This window comes from Stylophora pistillata, chromosome 13, assembly GCF_964205215.1.
Source record: "Stylophora pistillata chromosome 13, jaStyPist1.2, whole genome shotgun sequence".
Taxonomy (NCBI): domain Eukaryota; kingdom Metazoa; phylum Cnidaria; class Anthozoa; order Scleractinia; family Pocilloporidae; genus Stylophora; species Stylophora pistillata.
Genome location: NC_142531.1, coordinates 441674 through 468260, shown reverse-complemented (window position 1 = coordinate 468260; position 26587 = coordinate 441674). Strand labels below are relative to the sequence as shown.

Genomic DNA, 26587 nt, shown 5'->3' with positions numbered 1-26587 from the left:
TCCAAGACTACCGCTGACACACCCCCTCGTTGCGTAATCCCCTCAGATTGACGAGTTGGCGTGTGGACCACGAGGGTGGAAAATATACGGCGCAGAGTGCGTCAACTGGGAAAGAGATTTGTGGCTTGATGTATCTCGACAACCGACGCTTGTCTGTTTCTTAGTTCTGATTTAACCATTGCTGATTTCTGGTGAGCTTTTGATAGCATTTGAACATTTCATTGTCAAATCACAAGATTTACTTCTCGCTCGTAGTGATAGAGGTTTTGTAATTAATGACCTGATAAAGTTTCGTACGACTGAGCGTTACTCAGTCTTGTAGGTCATTCCCTTTATCTCTAAAGTATCTTATGATTGGTAACACAAGACGAATCTTTGCCTTCTCAAAATACCCAAGAACTATGTCCACGAAAGGACATATAAATGTAATTCACGTGGCCGGCCAGTGAGTTATATTTGATACTCGGTCATGGTGGATTGCCTTTAAATAGTGACATGATGCAATATAATGTGACTTCTTGCTCTGACAGTAGCATATTCTTACTCAACTTACATAATTTTGCCCTGGTATATTTTATTCACTGGACATGCAGGGGTAAAATAATATTTCAGTTACGGTGTTTTGATTTGGTTCCAGTAGCTTTGAACATTACACTATGCCATCTGTTACCGGACGTATCGAAGAGGCAAATATGACCGAGAACACGGGAAAATTACCTTGTCCTCATCTGAGAGAGAAAAGCGATGAAACACCACATATAGAAGAAAAGAAGGAAAAGGAAATCAAAGAGCAGGCCACTCAACTGGACGAGACTGGTAGGATTTTTAAATCTTTTTATGCAGTATTAATAAATCACGACTCGTCGGCAATTTACATAAAGTTATTTGTTTGGATTTGTTCTGTGTTACTGTACATTACTATTATGTCTAACTGATAAGAAACTGAGTAATCTGAAAATTGACATTTCTTAAGCGCGTTAAATCATTTTGATCTTCGGAACTCTTGAGAATCGTGCAAAAGTCGCAGTATTGAGCACTGCAAATATTTAAATTGCGCCAACCTTTGCGTTCTTACTTAATCGAATTACATTACACAATAGAAAACTTTCCACCTTTGTGAAATGTCAAGGCTTATTCGAATAAATGTTCTGTTTTCAACTGTCGTAAAACCATTGTCTTTGTCAAAAATTTGTCTTTTTATTTAAATTTGTTAAAATAATTCAATGCTTGTCAGATATATAAAAAGTAATATTGATACCCTTAGCTGCCTTTTTGCCGGGTTTTACCACATACATTCTTAATTATTAATAGGTCCTCAGCTGAACCATATTGTTTTATTACTTTCCTATTGTCTAGTCAAAGGGAAAAAGTTGATAGTGGAGAAACTTTCCAACTGACAACAGGATGAGTATGCAAAAATGTCATTTCCATTTTTGCATTCTGATCCAGACAAAAAGACACCAGAAATTAAAGATGCCCTTCAGAATTAGATGGCCTTCCTCACCAGCCTATTAATTATGGACTATTATAATAATATTATAATGTTATAATATAATAATATATAATAATATATAATATTATAATTATGGACCTTCTGTTAGTTCAGTTGTTTTCAAGGGTAAAATCAAAGATATGGCAAGAGTTCCATAGAACCCCATACATTAATTATGCATAGAGTGTTGCAAAGAAACCTTTATATTTAGCTTTTATGAAATGGAATGCATAATTAATGTATGGGTTATATGGAACTCTTTCCGATGATGTTTGGGATATGAATTTCACAAGATGTAACAATGGAAATAGCTAATTTCAAAATAGCCGAGAGTTTCTTCCAGATTCTATTACTTAGTGTCTTTTTTCTTTGCATTTATGATGAAAATTAGACACAACATTCTCAACAAATTGATTTTTTTTTTTTTATCTGATTTTCAACATTTGGTTGTATGTAGACCAGTTGGCTCATATTTTCCATGTCTGAACTCTTAGGAACAAAGGATAGTACAATTGTTCAAACTGGAACAGTGAACTTGCACTTTTTGATTCCTGGATCAAATGAACCAATCACAGCCACAGTAAGTGTGTATAAAGATATCTGAGTGTGGGTATTTGACATCTTGTCCAAAAAAACTTGCCATAGGTTTTGTTTGACACTTTTCGTACTGACATGAATAGATGATAAAAAATAGTTCATTGAATAATTTATAGATGACCTTTGGACTGTGGTCAAATGAAGAGTTACTAGCTGTTGTTTTGATCTTTGTACAGCTGTTATGGGTTTTACTCTTAAAGTGTTATTATTTTTTATTGTTTCTGACATTAAATTTTTTTGAAATTTTCACATGTGGAAAGGTTTTTTTCTCTTTACTCTTAATACACTACAGCAGTACATCACTAGTATGTTTCAGATTGAGTTTTGGTTGGAATAATTTATATAAGTAAACATCTATAGTAATAAGAGAAATAAGATAAACCTACAAACTCTATGCTGAAAGTAAAGTTTGCCAATTATGAACTAACTGACTGAGTAACGTTTCTTGCAGACCAAATAGGTACTGAATACTAGGACAGATTGTCAATTTCATTTTTCATGAATTAAGAAACCAACAGTTCTGTCAAATATGACATTATATTATAGGAATTGCCAATGAAGGAAGACCTAACTATTTAGTGTATCTAATTTTTCTTACAGTTTTCTCTCCAAGACAATGTTCAAGACCTTAGACAAGTTGTTCTTGATCGACCAGAGAGCTGTTATAGGACATGCTTTTCACTTCAAATAGATGGTGTACGACTGGACGATTTTGCTGAACTGAACATGATTGAAGGTCTAAAGGACGAGTCCACAGTAAAAGTTGTAGAAGGTATAGTGCTTATCACTTACGTGCCTCGTACACGTTGGCAATTTCCACGAAGTTGGCTGTCAGTCACCATTGAGTTTTTGTGACCAGAAGGTTAGATCTTGTATCCTTATCCTTTCAGCACTGTGAAAGCCCTACTAGAAAAGTGGACATAAAATTGAAGCTTTTTGGTTGAAGTGATGGCTGAAGTCGTTATAATGTATTTGTGGGAAAGGCACTTCACTCTTGCAGTGCTTCACTCTTCTAAAGAGTAGAACATTATTAGGATATAAGAATTGACTGTCAGATCACCCAGTGGAAGGAACAATACTCCTGGCTTCAATATGCTATGGTCTCCATAATATATGGCCACTGTATTCCTAATGTTAGTGACTTGGTTTTGATACCAGGCTAGACTAAAACATTGAACCATTTTTTGTCAATGTGGAGGGTTTTTTAATTCACTGTTGTGTTAGTAGGTGAGTAGCGTAAAGTACCAGTGAATACTTTATACATCTGATTATAGCATAACTTAGAAGTTCGGTATCTTCTGATTACAGAACCATATTCAGTAAGAGAAGCCCGCATACATCTGCGACGAATCAAAGATCTCCTCAGCACCAATTTTCATGTTAATGCCTACTCAGCCATAGATCATCTTTCTTTATCCTTCCTGTCTGCAGTGGCTGGTGTTGATGTAGAAGGTAATTTCATACTGTTGGTAAAATTATTTTTCATTGACTGGGTGAAGCGCACATCCACAGATTTGATCTATTGATTAAATATTTACTTTCAAAATTCCTTCATTACATTGCAGTTTTTATCACAATAAAATTTCAAAATTACTAGCTAGCTTACCTAGCCAAGCTTAGGGTTTTTTTTGTTTTATTTTGCTTTACACTGACTCCCTCTCCATTCTGAAGTCTGAAAGATTTGACTGACTGTGTTACTGTATTGATGTTGAGATGTTCTAGTCTCCAGTAGGCTTCTCTGCTAATTTGGCTGGAAGGAATGCCACATTATGAAATTTGATTCTTTTAAAATGATTGAACCATCTGGTTTTCGTATGTGCAAGATCTTTGTTTAAACTCTATCAGGTCATAATACTTACCATAGAACTACAGGTTTGTCATGATAAAAACCACACTGTTGATATTCAACATAGTAGACCACTGCTGATCATGTAACATGTTCACAGTTACAGCGATATACTTACATGCCTACATTTCTTTTTGTTTTTCATCTTTTATGATTACAGAGGAAGTTTTACGTGTTAAGGGACAAAATGTGGGTACAGTTTCCACAGAGGAATGTCTACCTCCCACTCATGTGTTTGCATCAGATGAATTCCCTTGTGTAATGGAACCTTTGTTCCCACCAAATGCAGAACCAAAGGTAATTACTATAAAAGGACTGAAGTTTCCTCTCTCGAATGCACTATTATGTTGTCACAATGTTTCCAATAAGGAAATGAGTAGTGCTTTGTAAATAGCAGTAGGATGACATCAAATTTTGTTATTCCCCGGGAAATATCACATTCTTGGATTTCTTTATGATATAGCTAGCCAATGAATTCTATGCAGTTTGGTCAGTGGTTACCTTGGACTCAGATCTTTACTGAAACCCACACTCTTGATAATTGTTTATAATATTTGTTATCTTGATTTAATTTCATTAACCTTAATTTATCTACTCACGTAATTATTTGTTTGTTTATATATTCAGCTTCCACAATGTTTAAAGCAGTTATCTCCAAGTGCATGGAACCCTCCTCCTGGGAACAGACGACTTGCAGGTTAGAGACATCATCACCCTTGATGAAAGTTGGATGACCTTATGAAGTCTTAAAAGCTAAATAAAGAGTTTGAGTACTTACAGGGAACAGGAAGCTCAAGTCCCTTCATGCAGCTATAGGAGAAACAGAGTGGTGGTTTAAGGCATAGTTAGCATTTCCTTTAGCACAACTTGAAAACAATTCCCTCTTCGTATTTAACCTAAAAATCGAAAGACTTTCAGTAAAAAAAATATGTTGTTGTACTAGAACCGATGCTGTTGCTAAGGGCATCAATAATTACAAAGTTTTTGGATAGTGCGCTAGACTGTTGTGTGGGAGGTTGAGGGTTAGAGCTCTGGCCGGACCAACACTCAAGGTCTCAGAATAATTGAGAAGAATTTGCTACCTTTCTATAACATCAAGAAATGGTTGGATATTCTAGTCTTCTTGGATAGGGACAAATAAATGGAGGTCCCGTCTCCTGCAGGGTTGGGGGTAGGAGACATTAATTTCCCACACACGAGATTGCTGTGTGATGGATGTCCTCCCCTGGGGTGGGATGGGTGGGTTTACTGGGCCCACAGTAATTGGCGCAAGCTGTTGCGGTGTCCCCGCCTGTCGACGAATCTAATAAATTAAAATTAAATCAAGGACTTACAGAGTCAGCTGCTTCGACAAAGTGCTCTTGTAATTCTTCCTCATTATCCAAAGTTTCCAATATGGCATCAAAATTGTCACTGAAGAAAAATGAGTTGTTCATGTCCAACATGTTGTTTTGGTTCTGTGCAGGGTCATTGGTCACGTGACATTCAATCGAAGCTCAGGGGAAAGACAATAGGCCGGCCCTTTAAAGTTTACTGCGTTTCCTAACCGGTCCCCTCTACTAACCATGTTTAAGGGATAGACTCTACTGATTCATAAGGGGAAACCTGACAAATTTTCAAGGGGACTGAAGCAGGAGTTTGTGTTTCCTTACACCATGCATGTTTTCCTTTGTACTTTGATGTGCTCAAATATTTAGATTTGATAAACTCTTTGAAAGTAATAGTTATGTGTTGATTTCCTAAAATCCCTCAAAAGTGTACAGTGATTTTTTGGGTTAATGACCGTTATTGATTAAACTGAATTTCTATCAGGGGATCTCTTGTACATTGATGTGGTCACTTTAGAAGATGTTCAAGTGAACATTACTGCTTCCACAGGTGGATTTTTTGTGAACAGGTTAGTTTTAGAAATGTATCTACATGTAATAACAAAAAATAGTGATGATAACAATGCATGATTATGACAATCATGATAATCATGGTTCTGGTAATCTTAGTAATGATATTGATGATAATGTACTTCTTGATAGTTTGGATATATCAACAAAGTTGAAATGGTAAATTGGCCACCGTAACGATTACAAAAGCTGACGTTTCGAGCGTTAGCCCTTCGTCGGAGCAAAGGGCTAACTCTCGAAACGTCAGCTTTTGTAATCGTTACGGTGGCCAATTTACCATTTCAACTTTGTTGATATATCCAAATTATTTCGTTACCCCCACTGACGCAGCCCCAGACAGTTTCTTTAAAAACTATCAGCCCTTACTTCTTGATAGGATTAACAAATGAACCTTTAGAGAAATATCACACTTGTGAGTTATTGTGTTAATATGTCATATTAATTTGCAAATGCAAGAGTAGGCAAGGTCAGTTTTCTTTGTTCATTGTAGAACACATGATGGAGTATTCAATACTCAACCTCATAGTGAGCCGTGCCGTTCCCACACTCTTGTGGGACTTTTAAACCAGGTAAGCTTCTGTGCGTAATCTACATTTATTTACTGAATCACTACCAGTGGATTTTTCCATAAACAAACACAAATTCATGGTGTTAGTCATGTTAATTAAGCCATGTTCTATCTTTAACCCCCTGGACACACAAATAAATGTGGTTGTTAATCCTGCCTTGGAGTGATCAGTAGTTATTTGCCCTTAAATGTCAATAAACTTGCACACAAAAAAAACTGTTAGTAAGAGGAAAAATATCAGCAAGGTAGTGTCTGAAACAAGAAATGGAAAGGTCGTTGGTGGAATGATTGAAATTTTGATCTGGCGGCTACTCACTCTTTCAGGTCCCTGTTGTATCTGCTTTTGGGAAGTTTGACTGTGGTACTAAGTAGCATTGATAATGCTGTTGACTGTTAACTTAAGAAGGTGTTCACTACCAGGCTACTTATAGATCTGAAATTAGATCTGTTGCACTGTAAACACATAAACTGGAAACTTTTGAAATAAGGATGGAAAGAAGGCATTCCTATCCCACACTGGTACAATATGAACACAAAGAAAGGCTCAAGATGGCATATATTTCAAATGTTATTTTGAGTAGATTTTTTAATCTCAAATCTCTTTGTTCTTTTTTTCCCAGCTGAGTGCTATGTTTAGGAAGAACTTTGCCCTTTTGCAGAAGACAAGGTATGAAGATTTTGGTTTCACTTGTTTAAAGTCAGTTGAAATTTACCAATTTCCACATCAAACAACTAGCTACAGCTGACGTATTTGTATATTTTTCAGTTTAAAAAGACACCCTCTTGAAGTCATTCCAACTCCTTTTCAAGGTATAGTTACACATCTACTCCACTTTATTCTTTTGTACTTGATTTTCAATGAAGGTAGGTACCAGAGTCCCTTTCATGTAAAAAAACAATGAAACACGTATGATGAAGGTAGCACTTCAGAAGCCTGTCATTCATGGTACACACAGTTGACCTTCACTTTGTCTCCCGTACATCAGATTAAATAGTGTAGGCAGCACCCCTGATTCTCTCAGTGCTGTTTACCTTCCAATCTTGAGGATAAATGGATACCAGAACCCTAGAATATTACCAGGGAAATGAGATAAACAGTACTGTTATAGGGGGAGTCAAGGAGGGGAAGCATTTAAATGCCTCTCTGAACCTTTACATTTACATTTTTACATTTATATAGCACAAACTTCTATGTGGATATATTCAGTTGCACTTAACAGTATCGTAAGGTTGAGATCGGACGTCAGCATTTTTATCAGGCGCCTCTGGCAGCCGCTTCAGTCCCTGTAGCGATCTCACCTTCCCACCCATCCCACCCCGGGGAGGACATCCACTACACAGTAATCTCGTGCATGGGAAAAGTAGGTCTCCTACCCCTAACCCTGCAGGAGATGGGACCTACGGCTTTATGTCTTATCTGAGAAGACGAAGCAATGCGAGTGAAGCGTCTTGCTTAAGGACACAACGTCATGCTCCAGCCAGGACTTGAACCCACGCCAAACGACCCAGAGTCCAGCACACTGACTACTGGACTACTCACAGTTTGCAACATAAGCCACCTCACATGTAAAGGTGCAAGTGACTGCAAGATAATTTGAATATAAAAATTCATTACAAATCATTACTAATCCCATTCCATTACTTTACAGTGTTTCCTTGGGCTGTTCCTCAGACAGAACATACCAGTGACACTCTTAGGGCAGAAGATGGTAGGTATTTTAGTTTATATTTTCATTTCATCTGGTAGTCATCCTGAGACAACCATAAACAAATGACCTTAGTTTCTAAAACAGCTTGAAGCATAGCAATTGAAATATATTAGTACTAAGAATTAGGTGTGGACAATTGTTATATGTTATTTTTCTCCTTCAGCTGCAGCAGTCCGAATTGGATATGAAGAACACATGCCTGGACAGGTGAAAATAGTTATTATAAGTATAGTTGAGAGATGATCTATTGTAGAAACACTAATTTGAACCTTTCTGTTCACCTCTTAACTTTGGCAGGAAACCACACCTCTCCTCAGTTTTCCACAATTCCACAATTCCACCATTTTACAATGGATTAACTAGGATTTCAACCCCTTTTTGCATCTCAATTTTTAGATTGTTCATTCAGCAAAGTATGGTTAATCTTTTATGACTTTTTTATGCTAATATTCTAAGCTTGAATTGTACCATGTGAACTGAATCTTTGTGTTTTATTATTTTTCAGCTACGTGATTGGAACGAAGAACTGCAGTCTGCCAGGGAATTGCCAAAGGAAACCATGCAACAGCGTCTTCTAAGAGACAGGGCAATTTTTAAGGTACTGTATTTAACCCATTAATGGCTGCAGCTTTTGTGGAAAACTGTGTTTTGAAGCTAGGACAGCAGATTTCAGGTCACTGTTGGGGTTTTAAAAGCTCCAACTTACCAAAAACCACTTGACAGCTCGTGCACTCGACGGCCTTTCGATCCAAATGCAAAATGGCGGCCTGAAAATCTCGGGCACGCACAGAGAGCAAAATTTCGACATAGTTTTTGGGTTGAAAAGTCATGCCCCACTTACGACTTCTACTTTTCTCTCTTTCTCCTGCCCTTTTTTTCCCCTCTCCTTGCCTAAAGTTTCTCCTCATTTGCTGGAAATTGAGTAGGCTTCAGTTTGGTGTAGAGATTTTTCAGAAACTACTCATTATTTTCAAAGCACATGCTCGGAAAGGTAGGTGGGTAGTGAAACACAATCTTCGTGCAGATTTTCCGGTCAAAGTGACACGGTTTTTTGGCTATTTCTCCAATCTCCTCCACTCAATTGCGCTCATTCTGGTATCGTCTGCAAGATATTTTCAACCCGTTCAAGTAGATGCTCGAATTCGTGCTCCAGGGTTAAAATTGATGACGTCACAGGGCGTAGAAAGGCTGTGGGTCCCCATGGGCGCATACGGGCGCACTGGACGTTAATGGGTTAAGTGTTTATAAGTCAACCTTTTATGACCGAAAAATCAGCCCAAAAAAATCACCCCAGACTTACACACAGGTCATATACAAGGACCTGGCCTAAGCAATCCAAGAAATTAGCAGAACAATTACCTGCAGTCTGTTAGGAAAACCGAGTTTACAAAACCAGTTCTAATTGTGTTTGAGTTTTGTCAGTTTTCAGTGAGTTCTTGATCGACGAAAAAGTTTGAAATTATAAATCTTATGTGGCTTAAACAGAAACCTACTGGAGCTGATTTTTATTGTATTTTCTGATCTGTTGAGCAGACATTTTTCCTGGTAGCTTACCAACCTGACTAATATTGTTTTCTTGCGTGTTCTTGTTTGATATGGTGTTGTTTTCATCAAGTGATCCTTCGAAGCTCTTTGGTGTTCCTTCGGTCTACTAAATCTCCTTTCAAACTCAACATTAAGATAAAGGTTATTTAAATGCATGAAGATTTCATCTTCAAAGTGATTTATAAAATATGGTAAATTACTTCTCCAGTAATTATTGAAGTGCTCGTATATGCTTAAATCATGAATAGTGGTGATGTAAACAAGTACTACTAAACTTCTCAGCACACGGCTACATTTTGCTCTGCAGTTGTTTTTAATTCACTTTGTTTTCATTACATTCTCAGAAATAAGAGATCAACCATTGGGGAAATTTCTATTGGTCTGAATTTTTCTTTAACTAGAAATGGCGAAAAATCCAATTTTTTGACCTTGAAAAGGGTGGGTCCACTTATACACAGGTTCGACTTATACACAGATAAATGTGAGACTATCTACAAAATAAGAGAAAATTTTGCCTGTGGAACCAAGATATTTTATTAGTGTGAAGTGAACACATTACGCTGTTTTTCAAATTTACTTATTAAAGTTTTCTGTCATTTTCTTGTAGATCACAAGTGATTTTGTTTCTGCTGCAACCAGAGGTGCAATGGCTGTTGTTGATGGTAATGTCATGGCAATAAATCCAGGAGAAGATGAAAAGTAAGTTTTTTACCTATTGATGATATAAAAGTGCAGAAGAGTATAGCATAGTTCAGAATCCATGAGATTCAATTGTCAGGGACATTGACTGATGTTTTCACAACCTAAAGAGACAGTGTTATCTAAGTGTGTGATTGATTAGTTTCAATCTTTCAGTGATGCAAGGAAGCAAAGTAACTTATTGAGTAAGTAGCTGTATTGTGCTGACAAAAAAAAACTCATGGATGTGTTATTCCATTAGGAAAAGGATGTTTATCTGGAACAACATTTTCTTTAGTTATGCATTTGATAGCCGAGACCACTTTGAGGCTGTAGGAGGTAAGCTGACAACTGAGAGGAACTTTGAATTAGACATTTAAATACAACAAAACAATTAAGATTTTTGTTTTATTCAATCTCATGTCAGTAGATTCTGAGACCGAGAAGAATTAAATTTCTTATCTTAGAGAATGTGATGCTAAACATGAACATTAGTATTAGTTTTAACTTAATTAAGATTTATTTGATGAAGATGTTATTGGGAAGGCTTCTTTTGAAAATACAAATTCAAGTATAGCTAGGTCAGAATTGGTGAATAGAAAACAGGGTTATGAAAAAAACAAGTTTCTGGAACAAAAACACAAGTAATTAACTTGAAATCTCCGAACCTGAAAAGAAATTAAACTATCACTAATTCTGTTTATTATATCACTTTTTTCAGGTGATGAGGCTGCATATGCTGCTGCTGTAAGTTTTCAATTATTGTTAGTTGCTGGCTTGTTAAAAATCGATATGTCTCCATAGTAAGAACTTATTAAGGGGGCATACTTTCTAATAACATTATAACTAATATGTGGTATTCATTTGAGAATTACAAAACTGCAAGTAATTTTGTGGTCTTTTCTGCAGGGAGGAGATCTCCGTGGGGTTATGGCATATAACAGACTGGACACACAGGTTTGTGATTTAAGATAAAACTGTAGGTGCCATTGAGAGTTCTGTTTAGAGGGTAGAGAGAGTAAAGTTGCTTGTTTCCCTCAGACTGTTTAGGGAAAATAAAACTCATCCACAATTGATTGAACTGTTTTAAGGGGAAAAGTTTCTTTAAAAAAACTGTTGTGCTGCATCAGTAGCGATAACACAAAATTAATGGCAAACACTCAAAAGGTCAGCTTTCAAACTCTTTATGGTGGCCAATTTACATAATCAACTCAGTTGATAAAACCAAAATGAACTGTTTGATCTGTATCTTTATGATTAACTTAATTTTATAACAGGCCAGTTGATACACGATGGATATCTGTTTTCTTCAGGGTCTCTTCACTCTCAGCACAGTTATTGTAGATTACCGTGGTTACAGAGTCATTGGTCAGTCCATCATTCCAGGTAAAAATTTTCAATTTTTGCCTGTTATTCACATGTGAACAAGCGCTTCAATTGTTGAATCAACCTGGGATGAGAGGAGCAAGAGTCGTGTACTTTGTGGAGATGTCAGTGCTCATTCTAACATTAGGGAAATATCTATTTTTTTATTAATAGTGTGCAACCGGTGATGACATGACCTTGTGTGCCTGGTGCACAAAGTCATGTAACTTTATCAGTTCGTTAAATATATTGAATGTGTATTCTTCAGGAATTCTCCAGCGTGAACAGGAGCAGTCGGTTATTTATGGTTCTGTAGACTCGGGAAAAAATGTCTCAAGTCATGGGAAGTTTTTGGAGCTGGTGAGAGAATTAACAAACACATTATTAGTAATAAATTAATATTATTCTGTTAAAATATTCATCAGGCGTCATTTGCAATTAAGGATTATTGTTGTAAGGTCTATTGTTGAATGAACTAAGCTGTTCACTAGGTTAATGATAGTAACAATATCATTATGTTTTGTGTCACTTTCAGCTTCACAATGCTGGCAAGTCTATACGAATAAGACCACACAAGTATGGAACCTTTCATCTCTCATACGCTACTGAATGTGTTTCATGTAGTCGTTTCTTTGAATGTGAAGTATGGAATAGCTGGCCTAGCACTTTAAAACTTGAACTTAATTGTATTTTAATCAGTTGCTAATCACACATTGAATGTAAAAGGGGTAGATTGCGCAAATTGAGTTAATTGCCTGTGTTGTCGTAGATTGTAGCTTACTCAAGCACATACAATGTACAATCTCAAAACTGATCACCTGTAATGATAAAATTTATTTTGACTAATTTAATTTATTTATCTTTTATCAGTTGTGCTCATTAATTTGTTAATATTAGTTAGTTATTGATATTAATTACCTGGTAGGGTTCTCAACTCAGATGGTGAGGAAGTCGAACTTTGTTCTTCAGTGGAATGTAAAGTGAGTAAACTCTGATTTTTTGCCCCAACTGAACTGTAGTCAAGGATTCTGGCTTGAGAAGCTGGTGATTTACTAAAAATCTCTCTGAATCTTTGAACCAGGGCATCATAGGGTCTGATGGGCGACATTATATTTTGGATCTGTTTAGAACTTTTCCACCAGATGCTAACTTTTTGGGAGGTAAGTGACTAATTTTGAGGTCATGGGAAATGTTCACTAGCAGGGGATGTAAGTTGTAGCATATCTGTAGCTATTTTTAGCAGGTTATGCTCACGATTTTGTGTATTCTCCAAAAGTTGTGTGCATAAAAGTTGAACTATCTTTTTTCTTTCATTAGAGAGTAAACAAAGCACTGATAATGAAGATGAAAAAGGGAATAAGTTTGTGTTTCCTCGCCCATATAAGCACAAACTTTGTTGTTTGAGACCTGAACTTATTGAGGGATTTGTTGCGTAAGTATTCATGCTTAAGAATAGTTTGAGTTTTTGAAAGCACGTTTTAGTTGTTGAAGTAATGCTCTGTGTTTTTTCCTAAATTTTCTTACAGGTTGCGATATGTACTTTTCCTAAAGTTAGTGGCTATGCATGTGTCAGCTGCTAAACAGAAGGAATTGCAGGTAAGGGATGAAACAGGGAATATCTGTCCTTGGCTAAGCATTTTTCCACAATGTAAGTGAGGTTTAAGACACACACTGACAAAACTGACAAATAGACGTACTGATAAAGTCCTCTGTTTGCCAAAACAAAGAAATTAGTTGGAAAGTAAACCGCCTGGAAATTTACCAGAGCAATCCACTTACATGTTTTACAGTTAGGTAATGAGCTGCATGCAAGTGAAGAGATATCCCTTCCACACTTCCACAGATGGAACTGACTCACTGTTCAACCTCATTTAATTGCAGAACAAGAATGTGGAAAAGCCTGTAGATGATGCAGAAGATACAAAGATTGAGTGTCCATACAAAAATAAGCAAATCAGTGAAGAAAGTGATACCAAGGGAGGCAGTAAATTAGAAGATGCCGTGAAAGAGGCAGAGGAAAGTACATCTATATCACCTGACAATTCCACAGGTCAGTTAAAGAAACAAACCAAATGGTATTGAGAAAGAGATTTAAGCTGATTAACATTGCAGACTTGAAGCAGATTTGTGTCAGAGTAGGGATGGTGCTCTGGGAAGAGTGCTCACCTCTTACTGTTGTAGCCTCTGTCTGTTCCGAGACTTGGCATTACTTTTGGGTAGAGAGTTTTGTTGGTTCTCAACTAAAACAGAGTAAAATCAAATTTTGATGTTTTTTTTTTTATCCTAATTTCTCTCAGATGCAGGTGACATTTCATCAGATGCAATTAAATCAGCCTCTAAAGCTGTTGGTTCAATTAGTGAATCAGGTTGGCACTTTGACATGTTTCACCACTGAAAGCTGTGCTTATTAATAACATAGAGTCATTTTTAAAGCTTGAATTATAGTTGAAATAAACAATTTTTAAAAATGTTTGGCTGTGTAGCCGCGTGATGCGGTTCCAGGCAATACCCACTTATTGACCCTTGCTCACCATAGAGTCTCCTGTAGCTCAGTGGTTAGAGCATCCGACTAGATCATGGAGGGTCGTGGGTTCAAATCCCATCTGGAAACTCGATTTTTAATGAATTATAGTTAGACATAATGCAACACACTACATCTTTTTTAACCTGTTTTAGTGACTTATAAAAGTAAATGAAACTAATAATCATAGCTGATGTTTTCTCTACTGCAACAGAGTTTGATGTAAGATTTAACCCCGACATCTATGCACCTGGAATAAAGCATGCACCTTCCGAGGTAATGTTTTTTTTTCTTTCAGAGGATGCTTGTGTATGCATTTGCTGCCTGTGCAATCAATGTGCACAGCATTCTACAAAAAATATAGATTGATTTTTAAATGAGTGTGGCAATGACATACAGAGTCATTTACCAAATGCTATTTTTTTTCAATCTAGGAGGCTGCATTGTCTTGTGACAAGCTATTAGTGCAGGATGCATCTGACTTTTTAGTGGAAACAGTTATTATAAAAATGGTTAGTAGTTGCCTTATATTTTCCTAAAAAAGTGTTGACCAGGGCCTCAGAAGACCCATTTCAAGGCTGTGGTGTAGCAGTACCCAGTGGCCCCTGGCACCTTACTTTTGCTCTTGGGCAACTCAGGATTTTTAGTTTTTTTCATACAAAGCATATGCTGGGCACCCTGGATTTCACAGGTTCAGTGCACTGGTTTCCATTCAATTTTCCTTAGAGCACAGCCTTACATTTTGTGTCATCCTGTCTCATTCATACACATCAATGTTTCAGGTGGAAGATTTTATAAGTTTATCCCAGACACCATTGGATGGCTCACAGTTATCGGAGATTATGCACAGTAGGTACGTCATCACTAAGCTATGTACCCTTGAGAAACAACTCAGGTCTTACAGGAATAAATTTAAAAGCAAAAATTTAATAGCAAAAAAAAAAAACAGAAAAAGAAAAAAAAAAGAAGAGAATGTAAGAATGAGACCTTTTCCATGGCCTTGTATCTTTGTGGAAGCAGGAAGAGGGTGAGCAAGTGACCTTTCAGCAGTAGTGTTAAGTATGATCTCTGGTGGAATCTTCTAGTGTGGCAGTGGTTTTTGTAGGGTAAGAGCAATCAATTTGAAATGTCAATTAAATGTCAAATGAATTGTTGTCTTTTGATAGGGGAATCAACATGAGGTACTTGGGTAAAGTGGCATCCATTTTGGCTTTGCGGGCAGATCTTGAGCATGTATATGTAAGTGTACCTGATTACAAATGAGATTTTTATCCACTGAGTGGGTGGTCAACAACAACAACTTTTTACTCAAAAAAATTGTTTCCCTATGCATAATGATCAAGGGACTGTCAAAATGATTTGCTTTTGTTTTATGTAGAAAATTGCTGTACAGGAAGTGATCACTAGGACTGCAAAGCAACTGTTTAAACTGCACATGCAAAGTGGTTAGTCTGTAATATTTCACATTGTATGTTTTGTTTTTTAGTAGTACCAATAATTCATGCTATTATTTTTTTCATGCCTCAAAGTTTTCACATCAAGGCAATTAGAAGTTTTTTTTTTTTTTTTTTTTCTAACCTAATGGTTACAAAATGATCTTTTCTTTTCTTATTTTTGATAGGTGTTTCATGACATCGAGTCAGAAATTTTTTAATGACCTATGGTTTCTTTTTTTGTTGTTGTTGACAGCAAATTTGAGGACGCTTTCAGTTGCAGTTAGTCACTTTTTTAATTGCTATCTGGTAAGTGACAGGATTCTTTGATCTTAAGGGATAAAATTTGTCACATTTTTAAAACTTGGTTCAACAGGTCTTAAAAGGTTGGGAAAACACTTTGACAAGTTAAGGAAGTTCATGCAGAAAACCAGTGTGACAGGTTTTCAAAAAGTGGTTTTACTTGAAACAAATATAAGGGAAACAAGCTCAGTCTTCTCTTTTCCTTGGATCATGAGTACATGTACATGGTAACTTAGATATACATCTTCAAAGCATGTTTCTTTATTTTCAGGGTGTATATCCCAATCCTCAACCTCATCTTCCCACTGAAGAGGTATAGTATGCTATCTGTTGAGTTAATTTTTTCAGAATTTTAGTTGGTATGTCTTTTATGGTGGGAGTTGAGGGGGCCTTAGTTAATGATCAGCCTGCAGGACTGGAGTTTAGGAAGTGTAGAGCTCAAGCCCTTGGTGAGGAAAAGCTTGATTACTAGCTACTGTCAAGGAAATGCTCTTATGCTCCTTTGAGGGGAGGATTGCAGAATAGACCAAGGAAAAAGGGGTTAATCAACTTCTGATGAAGCCTGGTGATGTCATCCTGGGTATTGGATAAGCTGCCATTACACTACTTGAGTATAAGTGGGTACTAGCAAATTGTCAGGGAAACTAATTTGAATGCTGCCTGGCACAGCCTTCCTATTGACATGTGTACCTTTTGGTAATCATTTCATTCCCTCCTTAAGGTCATAAACAAGAAGAAAAAAAGTAAAAGGAAACCATTGAGAACATCAGTAAATGGAGGTAAATTGAATGAAGAAATATAAGGAACATGTATCTTTTTTGATTGTATGAACTATCACTTCTATTTTTCCTATTGTTTTAGTTCTACTCTAATTTTTGTTTTTGGACATTTTTTTAAATTAGTGATCTTACCAATGTGAAGAATTTGAACCACTTTTATTATCCTGAAATATTTCTTAGCTGGCCAGCAACCAATTTGTGGCTCAGTTGGTAAAGAATAAGATGGCAGATATGTATCTGTCAAGGGTCCAAATCTTAACGTGACTTTTTTTTTTTCATATATCCCTGAAAAATGTTAGAGGCTTTTCTTTATGTTTGTTCATGTCCTTTTTAGCATCCACTGTAGCCTGGGCAACTCTTACTCCAGAGGAACTTTGGAAATCAATTGTTGATAACACAGAAAGGCAATTTGGATTTGAACTTAAATGGTATGGATTTTTGTGCAACATTTTTTATGTCATTCTTGGGTATTATCAATTAATATTGTTATCTGCCTGTGCTTTCTCTTTGCAGCAAAAGCAGCGATGAAGTTCTCCTGACATACTGCATACACAGAATTTCCCTGCTGAGGTCACTCTGTTTAAAAACAGGTAAACTGACTCCAGAATATTAAATTTTTCATGACTGTAATTCTTTTTGGTTTCTATCATGCAATAGTGAACTGTAATAGAAATAACAAATTAATTATTCACAAGTTAATTGCTTCTGCTTGTCTTCTACAGGGGTCCAGATATTATTGCGAGAGTATGATTTTGAGAGCAGGAAACACCCAACTTTCACAGAAGATGACATAATGAATTTGTTTCCAGTAATAAAACACACCAACCCAAAGGTCAGTTAAGTGGTACATGCTTTGTTCTTGTGTTCAAAAGTCAAAGGGGTGACTGAGTTATTATGTCACCTGTAGCATCAAAGCAATACATCTGTTAAATGATACTCCTTCAACATGTTTGCAGGCATATGATGCATCAGCAATATTTGAAGCAGCCCAAGGCCGCCTTCAAGGAGGTAGATATCACAGAGAACAAGCTCACCTTCTCAAATTTCATTATGTATTTAACAATTATTCCACGAGCGCGCGTTGGATATGAGATGATAGATAGCCAACGAGGCGTGTAGCGCCGAGTTGGCTATAATCATCTCATATCCAACAAGCGCGAGTGGAATAATTGTTTTATTAAAAACGCCCCCAAGAAATTATTATTTTGTAAGAAGAAACTGGATTTTTTAGCTCCCTTTTGATTTTAAGCTGATGCGTACGCTTACCATATTTGTAGATTATGGTATATTGGCTGATATACCATAATGGCTAAGCCAATAAAAAGTCTTGAATTGCATTATCCAATGATCCAGTTTTTAATAAAAAATGATATACAATGTTTGAATGTGAGGTATCTGTATTCTTGTCTGGTTCAGGTCTTCTTGGTGAAGCACATGAACTCATGGTAGAAGCTCTCAATCTTTTCCATCAAGTGTATGGTCCATTACATCCTGATATTGCCACTTGCTACAGGTATAACTCATCTTTTGCTTTGGTAAGACCACTACCCATTATTTCCCTGGTGTTAGACTGAGAGAGATCTCTAAGATGTTTAATTTTTAACTAGCTATTAAATGCTTGAATAATTCTTAATTGGAAATTTGGTGACAACATTTTAATAATGATTGTCCACAAATATTTTGTTACTATGACACTTATTTTGAATCCAATAGCAGTAATAAATACTGTCTGTTAATCAACTCAAAAATTCGTATGATTTTGCTCTTGGTTTATCTTTTTTACCCTTTCTTTTTAATTTGGATTTTATTTTGAACCATAGGGCAATTGCAAGGCTTCATTACTTAGCTGAAGATGCTGTTCAGGTCAGTGTAAGCCCTGCATGCTGATCTCTGTAAACCATTGACTACATAATAGTCAGAGGTCCTGCAACCTAGCAATTAGCACTGTGGATCCTAGATTAATGTTGTTGGAGTTTCGACCCAGCCAGGCTAATTATTGTATTGTGTTCCTAGGGAAGAAACAGTTGTTCTCTCTACCCAGGAGTAGAAATGGGCACTAGCAAACTATTAGTAAACTTAATGGAATTCAAGGGGGTTGCCTTTCTTGAAGAAAAAACCAATCAAGGAGGATAAGCAATACTCCTGTGTTGCTCCAGTGATCACAATGTTCACAAACTGGTGTTTGTAAAATTTATTCAACTTCTTACTTTGCTAAACGAACACTGTGAGAACTAAAAGAAAAGTACAAACAAGGTACAAATGCGATCATGTAAATAATCGGATATAAATACATTTCATGTGACTCAAAAGTTACAAGACAAAGGTAAAATAACGATTTACAATTAATGGTACAACGATGTTGTAAGCAACTTTCTTTTAAACTAAATTTCAAGTCTTCACAAAACTATAAATCACAATCAAAGAAAGGATACAAATTGCTTCTTAATTAAATAAACTGAAAGGGCTTTAAAATATTTACATTGGTGCCGCTGTCACTAGAACAATTAAAAGGTTTAAGCACAGCGGCTAAAACTTCGCTTTCAGTTGAAAAATCTTGCGTTAACTGGTATGACAAGAAAATACAACTTAAGCTTTATACAGCCTGCGGGCTGTCACGGCGCTTTCATGAGCACTTGCAATATGGCAGAACTTTCTAGAAATAAAAGTAGCACGCACATAATTTTTGAGATAGAATGAATATATGAAGTTCATATATTTTGAACTGCGGTATGAGATACATATGATGCACGATCCTTGCAGTAGATAGCGCTATTTATGCAATAGCGAAAGTCAGACCTGAAAAAAATCAGGCCTGTACGGGACTCGAACCACTGACCTCTGCGATACTACTGCAGCGCTCTACCAATTGAGCTAACAAGCCAACTGGGAGCAGGCCGTTAAGTTGATTCATAATAAACCTGTGAAAGTGAAGGCTTGTTAGCTCAATTGGTAGAGCGCTGCACTAGTATCGCAGAGGTCAGTGGTTTGAGTCCCGCACAGGCCTGATTTTTTTCAGGTCTGACTTTCACTATTGCATAAATAGCGCTATCTACTGCGAGGATCGTGCATCATACATACATAATTTTTATTAGCAAATTCACAAATGGAAGACTTAAGTTAACATAAATAAATGTCTCTGTGATAGTTCTAATAAAAGATAATAATAATTCCCTTAAACTAAAACGTAATGTTACGAGGCCGCGTGTGCAACTAAATTAAAGGTTGCGCACTGATGTTATGAAGCCCTGCGTGCAAATAAATTAAAGGTTGCGTGCTACTCTATTGCATCAGTTACATCCCGCATCAAGTTGATTTTTCATTCAGTTATTAAGCTCATGAGACTTAATGCTAACTACTGCTAAGTTGACTGTGTAATTGTTGGTTCTTTGTTTTGCAGGCGGTCAGTTATCAAAAGAAAGCTGTGATAGTTTGTGAAAGAGTTTTTGGTGTGGATCATCCAGACACAATCATTGCTTATGTAAGAGAAAATTCAGTTAAATGTGAATATTCCATCCCCCTTATTGGTAGTGGTACTTGTTACCAAATTTATTTTTCACCTATGACAAGAGAAAGTTTATTCCTGCCATGCGATAAAGCAGTTTAAAAATTCATATTTTATGACTTGAGGGTATTCTACTTCTCATTTTCAAATCGAATTTGCATTTATTTTATTTACATGACAGGTTCACTTGGCACTATATTGTCATAATGCAGGGCTGGCTTCAGTGGCATTGAAGCTGATGTATCGTGCAAGACACCTGGCACTGTTGGTGTATGGAGAAGGACATCCTGATATGGCAACCTTTGATGTAAACATTCACCCAACTTCAATATTTAAACATAACAGTTTTGCCTTCCAGGATAAATAGAGCTTCCTATTCCATGCAACACTTAGTTTTTCAAGATGCCCATGTGCCATCTTTAAGATTATTGTCAGTCTTTACCAATGTTGGTTGATTCTTCCCATGTTGGTCTTTTCTACCTTAACAAACTAATATTTTGTAGTTTTTGTGATATCAAAGGCTAACATGCTTGTTGCCTCAATTAAGTGCCCAACATTTCTGCACAGTCCTTTATCAAAAGTGGAGCCACCTACACTCTTGCTTAGCCCATAATTCAGTTATATATTCAGTATTTTACCTCGAACACTGTAGGTAATTTGAGCATCCATCCCCCTTAACAAAGCTGGTTACTCCATGGGTGACCTACTGGCGGCACTCATTTTTCTCTGGTGTTTTCTTTTCACCAGAGCAACATTGGGCTCATCCTACATGGACAGCGGGAGTTCAAGATATCTGAAAAATTTCTTGAGAAAGCTCTGGATGTACAACTGAAGTAAGCTTTACACTTGCTAATCAACTTATCAGCCCCTTAATTTCTGATAAAAGTTCTGGAACTTTTAACAGGATTTTATTGCAATGTAGTTACTCTCATGTTTCATTTGTCTGATATGGCTAGAATGTTGATTATGTTATTTGGGAGAATTTGATTGTTCCTCTCCTGCTGGCCAGCCCTTACCATTACTTATACTGCACCTCAAGCTTTTCAGTACCCCTAAGCAAGTTTAAGGCCTTGAGCAAAGTGAGTGTTGGAAAGGTCTACAAGGGATCTCACACTATTAGTATAGTCACTGTCTTAGCAATTAAAGGGATTAATTAGTAATTTGTTGTTGACTCTATAGATACCATGGCTCAGAAAGTGTTCATACAGCCATGAGGTGGGTACTGTGATATGAATATTAATCACACTTCCACTTTTTTATTGGCTGACAAACAACAATCATTTAAAATGAATTACATTCAATTTAAAAGGACCATGCACTCAAAGACCAAGTCAGATGTGTTCTATAATAAGCCTTTCATTCTCTCGATGGTACAGTGTAGTACAACTTGAACCTCAGAGACCAATTATGAGTGATTTTGCATTATTGATTTTCTATCATGTTAATTTTACTGAACCATCTCTGAAATTTTATTCTAATCAATTCAACTTGATAATGGGGTCACGACAACACTGGAAAAATCACTGAACTTTCTTGACAATACTTTCTTATCTTGGGAATGAAACAGTTAAAGAATGTATTGAGTCCCACAAAAACCTTACATAGCAAATGAAATTTACCTCAAAATTTAATTCTAGATGTTTTTATTTTACAGCTATCACCTGGTTGCAAGAGCAAAGGCCTGTGTGAATGATTACAGAGCAGCACTTGCTGCAGAAAAGACTGCCTTTGCTATTTACAACAGCAAGGTACTTTTAGGTGGACAATGAATGAGGTTGATTTTTTCTTTGTAGTAGTAAAGTATGACCTGTCAGAGGAAATATTTGTAGATAACATCATCATCATCATCATCAGCAGTAATTTCTTAAGTTGTCTCTTTATTGTACCAAAATGCTTTGAAGTATTGCTCCAAAAGGATGTGAAAAAATGTGCATTGAGGCCCAAAGAAATCTTGTCCTTCACACGCACTTTGATGTTATCAGTGACATCATTAAATAGATGCAGGGAAACAGAATCTCTGGAGGCTATTCCTCCAAAATACAAACTTCCCTTAGGTGTTTTTTAACTTCAGTATTGAGAGAAAAACTGTGAAGAGGGTTTAAGTGTATTTTGGGAGCACTATCACTGTTTCTTTATACACCGTGTATGCAATATTTAAGGCTTTCTGTAATATTCTAAACAAACTGAAATGAAAAGCAATGAAAATCTGTAAATTTTCAAAATAGAAATATATCAAAGAAATTGTGGACATGCCTGAAACTCAAGAAAACCACAGAACTTGGGTCAGTTTCATTTTCTGGGCAAACTTGATATTTTAGCGAGAAATATGCTGCGATGTTTTTTGTCAGGAAAGTGACATGTCAGGCATTTGAATTATTCATTGAAAACATACATTACACCTTACATACACTACAAAGCCAGCTAATACTTGAAATTACATATGCTTGTTATGGCTTAATGGCACAACTCTTCTTTCATATAGATTATGTATTGATTTATTCACAAACATAGTGGAGATTTTGCAAAGAACACCATGCAGATTCTTCATTTCTTACTTTCACTTCTTGTTGTTAGGATTTAGTGGGCTGCATATGCAATCCACACTTGTGGTGAAATGACTGATTCATTTTTCTAGTCTTGAGAGTTTTGGCAGAGATTCTTGTTTTGCAAATTAAAGATTTCCATCTTCCAAATTGCAGATTTCAATTTATTTTGCAAATTACAGATTTCAATTTTTTTTGCAAATCATTAACAGATTTTTATTTCATAAATTACAGATTTCTATTTTGCAAATTATTAATAGATTTCTACTCCAAAAAGTAACAGATTTTCATTTTGTTTCGTTATGTTTCCTTAGTTTGCAAATTACAAGTGAGCCATATTTAAAACTAAGGAAGGATGGCTCACATACTCATTTACTTTTTCACCTGAATCAACTAGAATGCAAGTGCATTATAGTATTAATTGTTTATATGTTTTATACTTTCATAGTTTGGTGAAGCAGACAGTCGCACAAAGGAGAGCCTAGAGTATCTCAAGCACTGCACACAGCAGGCTGTTCTTATACAGAAAAAGGTAACTTGCAAGCATCACTAAGTTAACTTTTCTCGGGCCAATAAACATTATGCAAATACTTTATGTGGCAGATTTCTGTGACAAATAGTTATGTTTGTGTTACTTCCAAAACAAGAGCTATTTCATTTGTATATATGCTCAACTTGTTGTTGGGAAAATTTATTTCTCTATGAGGATACATGCTAGCTGATGAGAATACATGCTAGCTGATGAGAAATGTTACAATAGCTTTTTGCCCAGGGTATCCTAACCCGCAGACTTCAAAATTAATTGATTTTTTTTCAGAATTGAAATTATTTTAGTTCTTGTAACAAATTGCCTGTTTGAATATCTTCATTTGTTCTTTAAAAGTTAAATGAAATATCAGGAAGAGGAACAGCTAGAGAGGGAGATAACAAAAGATCTTCTGCAGTGAGTAGTCATTTTTAAGCCCCAACAATTTTTCATGTGATGTTTTGTAGTTTTGTGATTAATCTACCTGTTTTGCTGTCAGCAAATAGTATAAAGTTATGGGCATGTTATTTTTTATTATTGTTGTTGTGGTAGTGGTGGTTGTGGTGGTTGTTGTTTTATTTTATCATTTTAGGATTTTCTTTCATTTTCCCACTCAGTAACAGTGTTAAAATAATTTCTTGGGCTTTGCAGGTCCCTGTGTTGCCACCTGATGATGAAAACATCTCGCAGCTGATGGGAATAATATCTGGTCTTCAAGGGGTTCATTCCTCTGGGACTTCTCCCATAAAGTATGTGTCCATTAAAAGTGGCTGAACCAAATTATCATTGACTATCATTGATTATCATTGCCCAGTATTGGTTCTCAGTTTGTAAGTGATTTTCTTTAGTAAGTGCCCAGCCATTTAAATCCCTTAATGTGATAATTGTGTCTATTTTTAGAATTTAAAAGACAAAGCCCTCCAGCTGATAGTTTTATTACTCTTTGTTCTGGATAATAATGAAAATGAGATGGAAAAGAGAAGTTACACGTTAATCGGTTGTGGGTTTGAGGTGTTCAAACATTAAGGATTGAAAGGAAATATAATGACAATGTCTAGTTATGCCTCCAATTAAGACCTTGATTTACTTCCTCTAAATTTTAGGACATTTCTTCTTTATCTCTTTTTAATTTTTTTTTTTTATTTTTAATCCAGGGATACATCTGCACAGGTGAAAAAATTAGCCCAGAATGACACAGCTCCAAATCTGCTTGATAACAACCAAGCTGCAGCTTTAGAGATGGATTAAAAGGCACACTTATTTGTGTCCAAATTTCAACTTCATGCAAGCTGAAGTTGTACCCATGTTTGCACTGATGTGCAACTGCCCCTTAAAGGCTTCCTGCTTTGCTACTGAATAATGCAGGAAATGTGTCATAAATTGCATTTGTTAGTGGGAAATTAAAATTTGTCATTTCACTGTTGATTGACAAAGGTTTTTGAAGGCTGTCTCATCGCGTTAACTAAACAAATTCAGACAGACTTTGTTTGAACATTGAAAGTTGACAATTTTTTGCGAAATGAAATGGTGCACGTAGTACAGTGTTTGCTATAATTGTCATTTCTTTTCTAACTGGACAAATTCGTCAATTACAGAATGAAGGGACTAAATAGTCCATTAATCAATTTTTATTTTTTGGGGAAATGGTTCTCAAAATATTTGGTGACAGACAATTGACACAAAAATAGTTTTGAACCTGTAAGATGGGGAATTTTACCAATGGGTGAATGATGTGATTTGTAATTTTTTGTTTTATGTTTTTAATCAATGTTATCAGAACATGATTTGTAACCTCTTGAAAATTGTAGATGGCACTTTCTAGTGTTTTTAAGTATGTGATTCATTTCTTGTAATTTCTTACCCTTCATTTTCCAATGACTCCACTTTTATGTTCCAAAAATTAATTATACACAGCCAATATTTGGCTGAACAATTCAGCTCCCAGGTCTTATCAATGTATAACTTCTTGTTACAATGTCATTACACCACCCATAGGGCAAGTGATGAGAAGAGGAGAAATAATCAGCATTACTTGGTTCTTGGTAGTTACAGTTCTGACAATTTCTCCATTAATTGTTCGTTGACTTCTTTTGCTGTGTATAAATGCTGGCTGGGCCACGTTTTCTGCCTGTTTTAAATGTTTTGTCTGCTTACATGCTTTGAGAACACAGTTTTAAAACTTTACAACGATTTGTTTTTTTAAGGTTACTGTACACCTTCAGGGGTGTCTCGTGTAGTGCGTCTGGTTTAAACTGTAGATATCTAAACCCCTATATTAAATTAAAGCTTCCAAGACTGGCTGTCAGACTATACCAAAAATTTTGAAAAAAAAATTGTCAAATTTTTCACAACTTCTAAATGCAAGCACCCAAATCACCTTTTAAGAGCCACAAGTCAAAGGGAATCTGTTTGATTGCTCTCAAAATTTGACAAGTAGCTATTTTACATATAAACAACAAACACGTGTCTCCAAATTTCTTATTTCGTAATACCTTTTTTTCAAGAGCGATTTTTGTACGATCACTCTACATTTTTAATCCTATTTAAAAAATGTTCTGTAACTTTTCACTGAAATTGAATATGGCAAATCGCAGACAAATTTTTTTAGTGCTTTAGCCCCGGAAACAGAGGAACACATTAAATAAGCAAAAAACAAAATTCACTTTAACATGTAACGTTCAAAAGGTGATTCAGGTGCTCGCATTTAGAAGTCATGAAAAATCGTCAATTCATGTTTTTTTTCAAAATTTTTGGCCTATTCTGATAGCCAGTCCTATAGCTTTAATTTGACATAGGGGTTTAGATATCTACAGTTTAAACCGGATGTGCTACATTGCTTGTATGCGAGACACCCTTGAAGGTACACAGTAACCTTGACATGATCCTTTGTCATCATTGATTAGCAGTGTTAATAAAGCCTCTTTTAAATTAAAGGTAAACAAGTGCTTATAATTATTTGCAATGATCATAAAATATTTATTGAATTTTAAGATCTTTTTGGGTGACTTCTTAATTGAATGTGGTTGTTAATATGGTTAAAAAAGAGACAGGTTTTAATGGTTTGTCATTACAAGCATATTTTTTAACGTGTAGAATTGATACACTGATCAATTTTGTGCCAATTAAAAGCTCATCCCACAACCAGACTTGATAATCAATTAGTGTGCTTGTCATGGAATAAAGGAATAATTCTGTTTAAGTTGCCTCTTGACTCTCAAAATTGTGCTGGTTGTCTCAGTTATGTACACTTTGGTTGGTGGTGATGTGGAGTATTTTGATTTG

The 26587-nt window shown here is 35.9% G+C and overlaps 1 protein-coding gene across 2 annotated transcripts; it reads left to right on the top strand.

The window, feature by feature from the left end:
• The first annotated feature begins 43 nt into the window (after nucleotides 1–43).
• On the top strand, nucleotides 44–26504 carry LOC111339665 (clustered mitochondria protein homolog). 2 transcript variants are annotated; one of them, XM_088742264.1, is made up of 50 exons: nucleotides 44–191; nucleotides 641–816; nucleotides 1987–2072; nucleotides 2690–2861; nucleotides 3398–3541; nucleotides 4096–4232; nucleotides 4563–4632; nucleotides 5748–5832; nucleotides 6324–6402; nucleotides 7022–7068; nucleotides 7168–7211; nucleotides 8051–8110; nucleotides 8274–8317; nucleotides 8616–8708; nucleotides 10263–10354; nucleotides 10596–10672; nucleotides 11055–11080; nucleotides 11243–11290; nucleotides 11647–11719; nucleotides 11967–12058; nucleotides 12234–12274; nucleotides 12624–12678; nucleotides 12780–12858; nucleotides 13016–13130; nucleotides 13225–13294; nucleotides 13580–13748; nucleotides 13996–14064; nucleotides 14434–14495; nucleotides 14654–14731; nucleotides 15002–15072; nucleotides 15386–15458; nucleotides 15598–15664; nucleotides 15909–15961; nucleotides 16227–16268; nucleotides 16677–16734; nucleotides 17069–17162; nucleotides 17248–17324; nucleotides 17457–17566; nucleotides 17691–17742; nucleotides 18151–18247; nucleotides 18555–18597; nucleotides 20132–20212; nucleotides 20418–20543; nucleotides 20984–21069; nucleotides 21416–21451; nucleotides 21891–21984; nucleotides 23228–23311; nucleotides 23663–23722; nucleotides 23957–24054; nucleotides 24460–26504. In XM_088742264.1, exons 2-50 carry the CDS (start codon nucleotides 657–659, stop codon nucleotides 24551–24553), a joined length of 3963 nt encoding a protein of 1320 aa, XP_088598390.1. In that variant the 5' UTR covers nucleotides 44–191; nucleotides 641–656; the 3' UTR covers nucleotides 24554–26504. The 2 variants fall into 2 exon arrangements, with proteins under 2 accessions (XP_088598390.1, XP_088598391.1); XM_088742265.1 differs by having other exon boundaries at nucleotides 57–191; nucleotides 638–816.
• The last annotated feature ends 83 nt before the right edge of the window (nucleotides 26505–26587 follow it).